This window comes from Vanessa tameamea, chromosome 8 (assembly GCF_037043105.1).
Source record: "Vanessa tameamea isolate UH-Manoa-2023 chromosome 8, ilVanTame1 primary haplotype, whole genome shotgun sequence".
NCBI classification, from domain to species: Eukaryota; Metazoa; Arthropoda; class Insecta; order Lepidoptera; family Nymphalidae; genus Vanessa; species Vanessa tameamea.
Window position 1 is genome coordinate 4,353,741 of NC_087316.1, and position 13,775 is coordinate 4,367,515.

The 13,775-nt window shown below is 31.1% G+C and overlaps 1 protein-coding gene and 1 long non-coding RNA gene across 2 annotated transcripts; both read left to right on the forward strand.

Annotated features, from left to right (window-relative positions):
- Positions 1 to 163: 163 nt before the first annotated feature.
- On the forward strand, positions 164 to 13,775 carry LOC135193381 (uncharacterized). The gene is made up of 2 exons (XR_010309202.1): positions 164 to 305; positions 13,606 to 13,775. It is a non-coding gene; the product is annotated as an uncharacterized LOC135193381 (long non-coding RNA).
- LOC135193391 (uncharacterized protein DDB_G0286591-like) lies at positions 7,447 to 10,878 on the forward strand. Its single transcript, XM_064215686.1, has one exon. It carries the CDS (start codon positions 7,482 to 7,484, stop codon positions 10,716 to 10,718), a length of 3,237 nt encoding a protein of 1,078 aa, XP_064071756.1. The 5' UTR covers positions 7,447 to 7,481; the 3' UTR covers positions 10,719 to 10,878.

The window sequence follows — 13,775 nt, forward strand, 5'->3', positions numbered from 1 at the left end:
TTCTTGTAAAGGTAGAGGTGGTAAAATAAAAATATTTTATCTGACAATGTTTACTTATATTTTATGCGCAGTATTTTCGATAAGAGTTGTACTAACTTTCAAAACATCAGCATGTTTACGTAAAAATGAAGAATTTACACTATGTGGATGGAAATGTCCACCAACTTGTGTTAATATAAAACTTTTAGCATCAAACGGAGCCCTTTGCCCCCTGAAATGGGAATGCAAAGTGGGGTGTCGATGTTCTGCCGGTTATATCAAGGATGAATATAGCAAAAACTGTGTTTTGATTCATCACTGTCCTGGTAAGTTTTAAACCGAACCGGAAGACATTTACTTAATATCGACATATTTGGCGGATTTTTTATAATTGTCTTAATATTTTAAACTTAGTCGATACTTTCTGATGTTACTTGAGACACAAATTGATGTAAAAAAACATCTAAATTCAACTCTTAAAACTTCAACTCAATACACGTGTGAGTATCAAATATTTATTACTCAATAACATGAAACACGTAAGGGATTTGCATTTCTGCTTCAATATAAAATATGAACATCAAACATCATCGTTACATAGTATAAAACAAAATTGCTTACCGCTGTCTGTTCCTATGTATGCTTAGATCTTTTAAATTACACGACGGATTTTGATGCAGCTTTTTTAAATAGATAGATTGATTCGAAGAGGAATGTTTATATGTATAATACATACACAATATAATAATGAAACACTGATAATTTTAGAGGTTTCTGAAGTGATATCGTAAATAAACACATTTTTCGCTTCGCTTACTTTGCAAACGCTGGCTGAACCCTAAGAGATAGATCAAAATAATGTACAACAGTATTATACACCTTAAAAAGGTCTTCAAAAAAGCCCCAGATGGTATATGTCTATCTCTAATGTATAACCCACAATAAACCTTTTTTATTGTTTACTTTTTATGAGAAGTAATGGCTTATTTTCGAAGCGATTTTAAGCAATTGTAATTTCAGTAGTTCGGGATGGTAAAATAAAATAATGTTTTACAATGATGTTCCAATCTCTCTATATTTCTTTACAATCCCTCACAATCATCCAATTGTTTTCCTTATGACAGCTCAATCATTTTTAAAATAAGAAATAGTGTTACATGCCAGTATTAAATGTTATTCCATATAAAATAATATTAATTAAAGTTGTACAAATTATTGATCAATTAATTACAATAATAATTGTATATATTTATAATATGTAATAATAATGTGATATAATGCAATAACATAACACCATATTGGAGGCTAGGGCTACTCGCTAAAACAATACAGCATTAATCCTTATCCAATTAAGTATGTTGTAATTTAGTGCATTATCATACGTATTGTGTGGATTCACTTTATTAAATGTGACAATAGATGCATGCTTAATAATAAAATATTCGATTTCATCAAAAATTTCATGAGTTCCAACAACGTGCGAAATACATTGAGTTGGCAAAAAAACGCGACCAAATGTCGCCTTATAATTTATTGATTAACTTGTATTTATTGCTGCCGATGTTTGTGTTACCTAAAAAAAATATTGCAATAACATGTATAAATATGACTCAAATTACGATTGAGTATTTCATTCGCAAATAATTAAGATAATGAAGATTGTGTTTCGGGCGGTGGCATGTGTGCTTTTAGGAACGTTGGTGCATTCGGCACCCGTTGCCGAAGATGTTCCTAAAGGACCTGGATTCTTAGATATAGACAATGGCCAAGCAGATTATCAACGTGCCAAACGATTGAATAATGCTTTCTATGCTGTATCACCGTGTGCTGCCGCCAGTGCATCGAATACACAAGTAGCATCGTTTGTCCCTGACGCTACATATCAAAGTAACATTGACTCTACGCATCCAAGATATTTCACCAGTGATTATGGACATCCAGACTATCCGGCGTATTGGTACCGTGCTGAAGATGCTTACAAAGATGATCGAGAAATTATGAGATATTCAGACTCGGAGCTTATGGATCAAACACCAATGGGTAACATGTTTAGATCAGCTCCTTCTTCCTACATAGCTATAAATCATGCAAATGTAGGTGGTTTAAATGGAAAAATTATGAATCCAGTCAGGACAGCTGTTTTTCAAAATGCAAACGTCGATGGCTACAATATCCCGCTACTCTTCAGCTGTTCGCCGTCTATAGTCACTGGTCGCATAGTTAGTCCTGAAACAAGCTTTGATTACGATAATCCAACTTTAGTGACGGGAAGTGCTGGTCATCACCTCCACGGAATCCACGGGGAACAGATAGCAAAGGATCACTCCAGTATATCAAGTTCAATCAGTAGTAGTAATGTTCATAATAGTAAAATGTCTTGATGTAAGTTATAAATATTTTTTAAGAATTTTTTTTCATAAATTGGTGGGGAGTGTTTATACATTTATAAATAAAAAAATTAAGTAACATACGATGTTTCTTTTATTCGTTTGCATGTTAAGATTACTAAACAAATAAAAAAAAAAAGATTTCTATCATTACAAAATTAAAAAAAAAATAGGAATTCAACCACTTCATAATATATATATATATATTTTAAAATCACATAGCTATTTTTTTTTATCAAACTAAATAAAAATGATTTATACGAGTTGATTATTTAATTAAAAAACAACAGCTAACAAAAACAGATAAAGAATTGAATCCACCAAAATTGATGGCATCTCCCTATATGAGTACTTAGTATTATTAGATTTTAATTGACGTCACGATGACGCTCGACACTTTATGTATTGATGATATGATATTATTCGTTGAATTTGAAAGGTGAATCGAACAACTAGGTCAAAAAGTTAATTTTTATTCCTCTTTACAAAAACAGAACTATAAAATTAAGTGATATTTATATCTAACGAGATTGTACTGATGAGTATATAAGTATGACGTAGTATGTACGTAAGATTTTTGCTTTTGAGTAACAGCTTGTAATTCTGCCACTGCACTCTGCACGGCCAAAGCTTATAATGTGTTTCGTGCTCGGCGATGAAAGAAAACATCGTGAAGTAACCTGCATGTGTCTAATTTCAACGAAATTGTGCCACATGTGTATTCCACCAACCCGCATTGGAGCAGCGTCGTGGAATATGCTCCAAACCTTCTCCTCAAAGGGAGAGGAGGCCTTAGCCCAGCAGTGGGAAATTTACAAGCTGTTAATGTAAAATGTCAGATTTCCATCCAACTAATCAAAGTTTACTCTCCACGGTTCACCTTAATCACGAGATGATTTTTATAAACATTGGCATTGTTGATTGCCCGGGTATGGTATTTCAATTATTCGGTTAATATTCACATCTAATTTTTTAAAATCATTTAATACATTAAAAATTCTAAGCTTAACAGATATATTTTCCTTATGTTTTAGAGTGATTCAATAAGTACTTAAAAGATGACATGTTCCTCATAATTTAAATTAAACTTAATGATCAACTATGTAAAAGAAATCCTCTGATAATAAATACGTTAAAATATTATGGTCATAGAAAATTAAGTTTAATCATATGAATACATTCCGAAAATGCAAAATTACTGGCCTCAAGTAGTATTTAAAGAAAGATTGCAGGTCAAATCCAGGCAATCCAGCATATTTTTTATTTATTAATCTAAATCAAAGTCAAAATATACTTTATTCAAGTAGGCATTTACAAGCACTTTTAAAAGGTTATTTAACAAACTATATTAAGTGAAGCTACCACCGATTTGGAAAGCAGATGCTACCGAGTAGAACAGCAAGAAAATTAGTAGTTCTTCTTTTTCAACATTTCACAAAAAATACAAAATCATAATAGTACTATGTATTGTAATTTCAGTTGTTTAAGATGACAAAATAAAATCACTTTTTATAATAATTCTCCAACAAATCTATTTTTAATAACCTCCAATCATCTCATTATTTCTCGTGACAGATCTATCTTTTTAAAAAAAAAAGTATGTATATGAAGTCGTAAATAGTGTGCTAAATAAAATAGTATTAATTAAAGTTTAACAAATTATTAAACAACTAATTATAACAATAATTTTATAAGTACATAATAATGTAAAATAAATAGTTTCGATTATAATCATTGTATATGTATAATAATATGATATAATTAATTATGACAATCTATGACGTAACACCATATTGGAGGCTAGGGCTACTCGCTAACAGTATGTAATATATCCTGCCTGGAAGTCAACAAGTATTAGCTCCACGGTTTTGTTGTCAATCTTGTGCACAATTATAAAGGAAACCTGCATTTGTCGAATTAGTTCTGCCGCATATTTATCCACTAACTTGTTTTGGAGTAGCAGTTTTGCAGCTGGTCCTGGAATGAGCTACAAACCTTATTTTCAAGTGGAAAGAAGACTATTGACCAGCACAAGGAGCATTACAAGCTATTACTTTAATGTATTTTTGTATAATAGCTACCTACCGAAACAATACAATGAACCCAAACATACATTTATTAAAAAAAATACTGACAGTAGTTAATGTAATACTAGATTTAAAAAACTAAAACGTTGCAAGTCGATTTTTTTGCATTCTATATAATATTTACAAATTTCACATGAAGTACTAGATTTCTTATAAATAATAAATAAACTTCAATTCAATTATATAAATATGATAAATATTTTAAAAAAAGTCTATGAACCGTGCATCATTGTACGTGTTTGTGGTATCGAAGTATCAAAAATGCAAATTTAGCTGTATTCTTCACAATAGCAACGGTATTTGCTTCGTCGGTATTACGTGTGTCCTCTTTATGAAATCCTTGAATTCCGCAGCTGAAGCGGACACATGAACTTATTATTGGTACGAAACTTATTACGACACAAAATAATTCTCAGAAATATCTATACCAGATTTTGTACAATTAACACTTTATTTATTTTTTATTAAGGTTACGAGTTCTTGCAATGGAGTAGCATGTTTTAGTCCTGCTATTTTTCCGGAAATCTTTGAATCACTCAAATAAAAGAGGATTCAATGTACTATTACATAAGTCTATTTTCGTTAAGATTTTAATTGAATGTTTATTACAAAAATGTAGGGTATAATCACGATATACGTATATTGTATTTACTTAAAACCTAATCTTCCGTAGGGTTTCGTTTTGAATATATAAACATCTACATAAATTGTTATCAATGATATCTAATAACAATATGTACAGTGCCACAGTAGCTGGCCGTTACGGTAACGCTTCTTGAGGACCGCAAAACGTCATAAGTAAAGAATTGTACTATATTTCCAAATGTTTTTACGGTTTGAAGATTATATTAGGGTTATGTATGAAAACGGATTTCTGGAATATCCTTACAAACTCACTCACTTGTTGTATGTTTGTAAAGACAAACCATGTTCGTTTTATTAAAATCTAAATATGTTTCAATATTGCAACTGATTAAGATGAGCCTCTATCAGTGTTAACCCGACTTCGGAGAAGCCAAAATGCTGATTTCAGCAGGCTATGTATGTATAAATGTTTTCTGATCCGGTATATGGAAATATACCTGTTGAACTACTTATCATAATTTGACAAAATAGTTATCGTTAGAGGCGCAAAGTTGATCGTCCGCTGGTAAACTCAATGTGATGTTATACTAAATTGACCTTTTAGGCAACATTAAGTCCTGTTTTCAAAAAAAATACATTTTAAAAATGTGCGGTGACTATCAAATGAGAGGACTTAATCCGGTGCTTATTATATAACATAACATATAACTAAACGTTTCACGAAATTATTAAATAATAAATGGAAATTAAAAGAAACGATTTCGACTATTCTCTGAACACAACAATATCTATGTGTTTAATTGAAATATATAAGTAATCTATTTATTAAACGACCAATAATTGAATGTGTTTGTATGAGTTGATAAGAATTTCGGATAAGTTTCATCGGACATTTTCTTGTACTTTTCAGAGTTCGATTTTATACATTAGTATTTGTTAGCGAGTAGCCTCCAATACGGTGTTATGGCATTTGATTCTATATCATTAATTATGTCACATTATTATCACATATTATGAATATAACATAAACTATTAAATTTACTTTAATATATATACAATTATTATTGTGATTAATTGATCAATAATTTGTAAAACTTTAATTAATATTATTTTATATGGCAAAACATATAATACTGGCATATAACACTATTGCTTATTTAAAAAAAGATTGAGATGTCACAAGAAAAACAATTCGATGATTGCGGGGCATTGTAAAATATATATAGAGATTGGAGCGTTATTGTAAAACGTGATTTTATTTTGTCGTCCCGAACTACTGAAATTACATAACATAATATTATATTTACTAGGATTGTAATTTATTTTAAATGACGATGATATCTTCCTGAACTATCCCATCCACGGCAGGCATTCATATCGGTGATTGGCCGTGCAGGAGATGTTATAGTATCCAAGGGTATGCGCGTGTAGGTGCTCTCTAGTCTCTATGAAACGTCTGGGATGAGTTCAAGGGCAAGAGAACCAACTTGCAAACGCGCGGGCTGCTATTGAGAACTTATTGACCGAAAAACAAAAATAGCTTATCAATGTTCCGACCACGTATTTGATCTCAGGATGAAATACTTAACTTTGAAACTCGGTTTTTGCTTTGATTTGATATGCTAATTTGTGAGCTTTCCAGTAGACCATCATGATAGTCTATATTCTTTTATTTTGAAGATTGGTAGTTAAAGATGAGTAAGCCATTTCAAATACCACCAACGTGTTACCCTGGAATTAAGGTTACGCCCCCATACTTTACTTAAATGGCTCATTTAAACAGTAAAACATTATTTGGACGCAGCTAGTCCAATTTTGGTATTCATAGTGTTAAAAAACTTTAATTATTTACTACATTCATTACCGACTTCGAAATGTATTTAAAAATATATATTGTTTTTCTAATTAAACCCTACATAAATATTAATAGCTGTAATTGATACAAATTATATTTTATTAAATGAAAAGTCCTTTAAAAAAAAATTACCCATAGCTTAGATTTTTTTTTGTAGCTAAATGAGCTAATTACGTTTTATGTTGGTGGCAAGTCTTATGTCAGATGTGCTGAGCCAAATAGTTGGATTTTTATCTTTACTATATGTTGACAATCAAATTTATATGTTAAGGCATTATTATGAATAACGCGAGTTAATAATCCAAATCAATCAGAATAAATTTCAAATCGAGACTTTAGACTTGCAAATAGGTATACAAATAACATAGTTTCATGGACGGAATCGAAGAGTAGAGTTAGTATTTTTAGTACCTACTAAAGAAAATAATGCAGTTCCGTCATGCGGAAGATGCTACCTAAGCGTTTGTTTTGAGTAACAGTCATTGGCACGTTTTGTTTTATTTTAATTTGCGGATATGTTAATTGAATATTTCTGTATAAATGCCATGAGCGGGAGGATTTTTACATCACATTCAAGATAGCACGACCATGAAGACTTTCATTGTGCTATGTTCTTTAGTAACGATAACGATTGCGGTACCATCATTACCTCGAAAAAATTTCGAAACGGTAATTGAAGATGTTCCTGAGAGAATCATACGGGAGAAAAAGTCACCTCTACATGACGCTCTACAAGAATCGGCAGCTAATGATGGCAAGGAAATTTTACAAAACCGTAACAGTCAAAAGACAGAATCATTATCCTTAGACAAAACGAAACCTGCTTTTAGAAAACCGATTATTATCAAGAAGAAATTGGGATATCACGTTTACCGAGATTCCGATGAAGAAATGGCACATGCTGATCCTACTGAAAATTGTAGAAAGCAATTTAAAGTAAAACTATGTGACAATGAACCTTCATTGGATTCTCATTCTACTAATGTTAAAACTCTTACACTGGAACGTCCACATGAAAATATTTCAGACAAAGAAATGGAAAATAGCATCAAAATGGCAAGAGATGCTGTAGAAAAATTGCAAAAAGATCTACTAAAAATGGAACAAAATACAGGAAAGTTGAGTAATTCTAAGGAACATTTAGAATCAGATATGTCATTGCAGCAAGATATTGAAATGGCAAAAAGCGCTTTAGAACATATTCAAAAGAACATCGGTAATATCGAATCAATCGATTTTCAATTAAATGATCTAAAAAAAGAAGAAAGCCAAGTGCCGAAATCTAGCGACGCAGAAGCAATAGCGGAATGGAAAGAATTCGTAAGAAATATTTACAAAAATGTTGAGATTCCTAGAAATATAGAAGATGCCTTAAAATTTGACAAAAAAAATGTAATGAAATACGAAAATGCAATGTTAGATGGCCAACAAAAAGATCAAAGCAGTACACAATCCATGAAGGCAGTAAACGACGATAATAATAAAAATCTTAATTTAAAATCAAAGGAAGAACATAACACAAATGCAGAGGATGATATGTTTGTTTCCACAACAGATCATAAAGAATCAAAAATGAAACTACACAGTGAAAGTTTGACAAGCGATAATGTTTTTGATAAGACTTTAGTTGGTCACGATAGTAAGCCGTTAGGTTTTAACACAAATGACCACTTTATTACAGATAAACATTCGGAATCAAATTTTGAAAACGAGAAAACAATACACAAGCCCGATGAAAAAGTTGCAAGTGGAACAGACATGTCATCATGGCAAAATAATGATGTAAAAAATTTAAAACCTGCTGTACCAGTAGAAAATAACATTTTTAATACATTAACACGGAACAGTGACATAAGTTCCAGCATGTTAACTGCTAAGAATACTGAAAACTCTGAAGGTGATACTTTAAAAGACTCCCATGTCGAAAGTTCGCAAGACGAACACCATAAACATAAATCAACGGTGAAAACAAATGACGATTTACATTTGGCGAAGTCGAAGTCCGAAGGGGATTTAACTGAAGCTAAACAATCTTTGAGTGAATCCTTAGATGTAAGTGAAACAGAACAAAGAAATGTGGAGCACCTAAAACCCGAATTTTTAGATAAGGATAATACGCATTCTAGTGACCTAAAAATAACTTCAATAAAATCAGCAGAAATGGAAGATCCTCATTCTCGAAATGTGTTAAATATTAACTCGTCAACTCAAAAAAATATAGACAATCCAGATAACAAGTTACTTGATAAAGCTGATTTAACTGGAACATTAACTGCACGCGCACCTCTAGAGCAACTCGACAACGTACAAGAATCTTTGCCATCTATCCCAGTTGATCATAAAGCAGAACATATATCTAATGAATTTTCGAGGATGCGAACGGATCAGTTGCTTAATGAAAATCATGAATCGGAGGATTTTCCTTTAATGCATTCGAATAAAGAAAGCGAACCAAAAGATCAATTGCTGCAAGCTTCAAAATCTGTTTCCCATTTCCAAAATACACAGTTACCAAATATGAGTACAAAAGAACATTTGAACGAACATAATAACTCAAATGAACGACGTTTCATGAATTTCGCTGAAGAGAAACATTTCAATGAAAATTTACCGCAACATTTGAAAAAGTTTTCGGATTCAAATAATGAATACACCATTAATCCATCAACCAAAACCAACGAATTTAGAAATCAACATATAATGAACGAATACATGAACGCACGTATGCACCAAAATCATAACATGGAACAACTATTACGAGAAAACCATAGATTAGACGATTTTCCTTCAATGCCATCAGCCTCTAGGAAACAACATATCGATCATTCATCACAACAATTTAAAAGTGAAGCAGAATTTCACAATGATCACCTCTTACCTACTTTCACAAAAACAAGTGGATTAAAAAACGGACAGACCGAACTCAATAGACATCAAAGTATGCGAGTCACGGAAAACTCTAATAAAGGACATGAGATATCTGATAATCAACATTTGAATGACCCATTTATGTTGCGTTGGGCTCAAGAGAAACAACATAAAGATTTACAGGAATTTAAAGCAAGCTCAGAATTTAACAATGGATACAAGTTTCCAACAATGATGAAAACTAATAATATGTTCCATACCGAACAACATAAAGAACCAATGCATATGCGAATAACTGAAGATTCGAATTTAGGACAAGCATTCACTGACAGTCATGAGCTTCATGACTCTCATTTAATGCACTGGGCTCAAGAAAAACAACACAATGAAAATTTAGCACAACCATTTGATGGTGCCACAGAACTTCACAATGAACCACATATGAGTGATCATTTACATGAGCACATACCCACTAATAGATTTAATGATAATTTTGATTTAGATAGCAGTCATGACATATTTCCTATGAGACCGAGAATGCATGAACATTTACATATGATGAAACATGCTAAGCCATATGACATGAATAATTCAATGCAGCCAAGCATGCATATTAGTATGAGAGATAGTGATATACCATTGGGTCATCATCATCACCACCATCGTCATGGTTTGGCAAGATCAAGCTATTCAACAAGTCTACCCATCGCCAATTCTAGTCCGGGAGCAATAGGCGTATTCTCTGAAGCAAGTACTGGTTGTGGTATTCCATTATTATTGAGCTGTTCTCCATCGGTTGTGTCTGGAAGTTTAGCTAAAGCTCACCCTACAGGCAATTCAGCACCAGCGTACAGAGCAGAAGACGATTTAATGTACTATATGAAACGTGATGTTAATACCATTGAAGGACTAAACAATGTTAAAGTACATAAACCATGGAAAACTTTCAACCAATAAACTAAATTGATCTTGTATTAATGACAGGTTTTATGAATTATTTTGGTAAAAATAAGATGCAGATAAGCAATACAGTGTTTGTATAACGAAATTTGTATTTCTTATATTAGTTTTAGTACTGAATGCATCACAAATGCTTAATAAAAATATAACTGTACCATACACGATTTTTATTGACTATTTATAATATATATTTACACACCTTAGACATGACCTATAACATGAATTATAATTTATAATTTTCAATTTATTTTATATTTTGACCTATAAAACTACCTAATTACCTATAATATAATATTCATATAATCATAGATTTTATAGTCTTGGTGCATACCAGAAAAGTAGTAATTTAATTGAAATATTAATATTTTCCAAAAAAGAAATACAAATATTTATTTATTATAAACGAAGTAATGTTCATTTAATTTATGAGAACAGTAAAACTAATATATATATATATATATATATATATTTGTTATATAGTTCACGAAGGTTATAAATCACATTTTTTATGTTATTCGCTGTTTATAAATGTCTTATTTCAAATTGAATAAACGTGTGTAATTTGATAATTAGATATATTTGAGTGCGAAATTCGATGACATTTATGAATCAAGTGTTATTCACCGTGTCAGTTTTTGCGTTGTGAATAGTTTTCGTAAAACTATTCATCATGTCGCACAGTTTATCAACAATATTCATTTTAATGACTATATTACTCTGTACAATTTTAAACAAACAATTAGTCAAAAGTCAAGAAACTGCGATAATAGAAGCTTTATCTGCAGAAAAGAAAGAAAGTAAAAGGTATGAAAATGTGGATTTGAATTCATGGGAAATATGTCTAGAAGATGAAAATTTCGACCAATCGAAAACAGATGACCAAACTGAAATGTTTCCGTCCAGTTTATCAACAACAAATGATTACAAAACTATAAGCTCTCGTACATATCAAGTGGATGCGTTAAACAATTTAGAAACACCTGGAATCAGTCTAAGAAAATATGATGGAGTTTTATATCCCTACATTAATTCCAAAATGCATTCTTCGTTTAATCCTATACCGCCAGTGCGATATCTACCTCCAGTTTATTTACCACTTCATGATACATTTTTAACTGAAAAAAGGGAATCTGATCAAGATGTCATCGAGAATATTCGGCCGCCGAGAGTGCTTCGGTCGGAAAACGACTTCTGGGAACAACTACAGCACGATACGATTATGAAGAATATTTTGCCGACTATGCCTACGTTTCTTCGGAATACTGAAGACACTCGCGGAATAAGAACACGTAATCCGTATATTTCAATTCTATTTTTGTACTCGCCTGAAATTATTTATAACCGACGAGGTTCAGATGATGAGATAGAACTTCCAATACCATACGCCTATGCATATAGTTTAGTGGGAAATAGAAATTTTCTCGAACTAGATGATTCCAACAGGAGTGAAAAGAATATTAAAACATTGTAAGTGATTAAGTTACTCTTTAAACTGAATACATACACTGAATACATACGTATAAAAGAGATTTCCCATTGTTGTTTTATGGTATCTATTTGTAATACTAAAAGTAATTTTAGTGTATAGGAAATCCAACGAGATTGTTAGCTGACAAAAATTGTGAACGGATCATCAATTTACAATAAAACCCCTATAAATTTGATTAGATATACTGTCAAAGTTGAGAATGCGTCGAAAAAAATAGTGGCAACAGTTGGCCTCTAATTACACGCACATTAGTAAAGTAGTATCACGTTTGGCGAGTGTCAAGCGTAGCTGTCATGCACACAAAGATAATAAAGTACGTGTAATTTCAGTAGTTCGGGATGGCAATAAAATTATGTTTTTTACAATGATGCTCCAATTTCTCTATATATCTTTTTCAATACCTCACAATCCTCCAATTGTTTTCCTTATGACAGCTCAATCATTTTTAAAATAAGAAATAGTGCTACATGCCAGTATTAAATGTTATCCCATAAAATAATATTAACTAAAGTTGTACAAATTATTGATCAATTAATTACAATAATAATTGTATATATTTATAATATATGATATTATTAATGATATAATTAATTATAATATCCTATGACGTAGCACCGTATGGAGGCTAGGGCTAGTCTCGTAACATACGCTTGTTTGTAGTACGAAAATCTATCTAGATGTAAATGAAATTTTATAATGCTAGTATTGTCTTCTGATTTCTCCTTTCACAATTTCCTCCCTCTCTATAGTTATATCATAAGTTTAACAGTGGTTTCAATTATCTAGTAACATATTATGTATTTTAAAAATCATACTCTTAAATGACTTTTTATTTTATTATTTGGTTTTTAGAGGCATATTTATGTATATTATTTAAAATCGATGTCGTATTATATATTCCTGGTATTCATAAGTAATATTGACACACATTTTAATCACAACAGGACGTGATAAGGGGTTTTAGAAAGTGTAACATTAATTCATAGTAAGGCTTTTGTAACTAGTTATATCTAATATTATATGACGATTACAATAGTTTAAAATGTTATAAAATGAATGATTTTAAAGTAGATGTAGAACGAAAAAAAAAAATCATAACTTTTTTCATAAATTGTAGTTTTTTGTAATTAAAATTATTTTATTAAATATTAGTGATGTTGCTTTCATCCAATTTAAATACTTTTTTACATGCAGATCGATATATCTTTATGGATGGCAGATACGTCAAAGCTAAGTTATTAGAAATAAATTGACGAAGATTAAAAAAGTAGCAACGGCTATGTTATTATTCTAAAATCTTCGATATAATGTAATGGATTTTCATGTTTATTTCAGATACATGTATTAAGTAATTACAATATATAATTAATTTTTTTTTTTTTATATTTTTTACAGACGAAGACTCATGTCCAGCGGGGGAAATAATGGGCACGAATCTGCAATGCATTATGCGACGCCACACTACCGTCACTAATGATGATCATTGGCAGTACTATGGAGAATAGAACAATTTTATAATCATATTTTTTTGTCAACGTAAAGTTAAGATTAAACTTTAGGCAATA

Coding starts and splice junctions, on each gene's coding strand:
- LOC135193391 (XM_064215686.1), top strand. CDS start 7,482: ATGAAGACTTTCATTGTGCTATGTTCTTTAGTAACGATAACGATTGCG.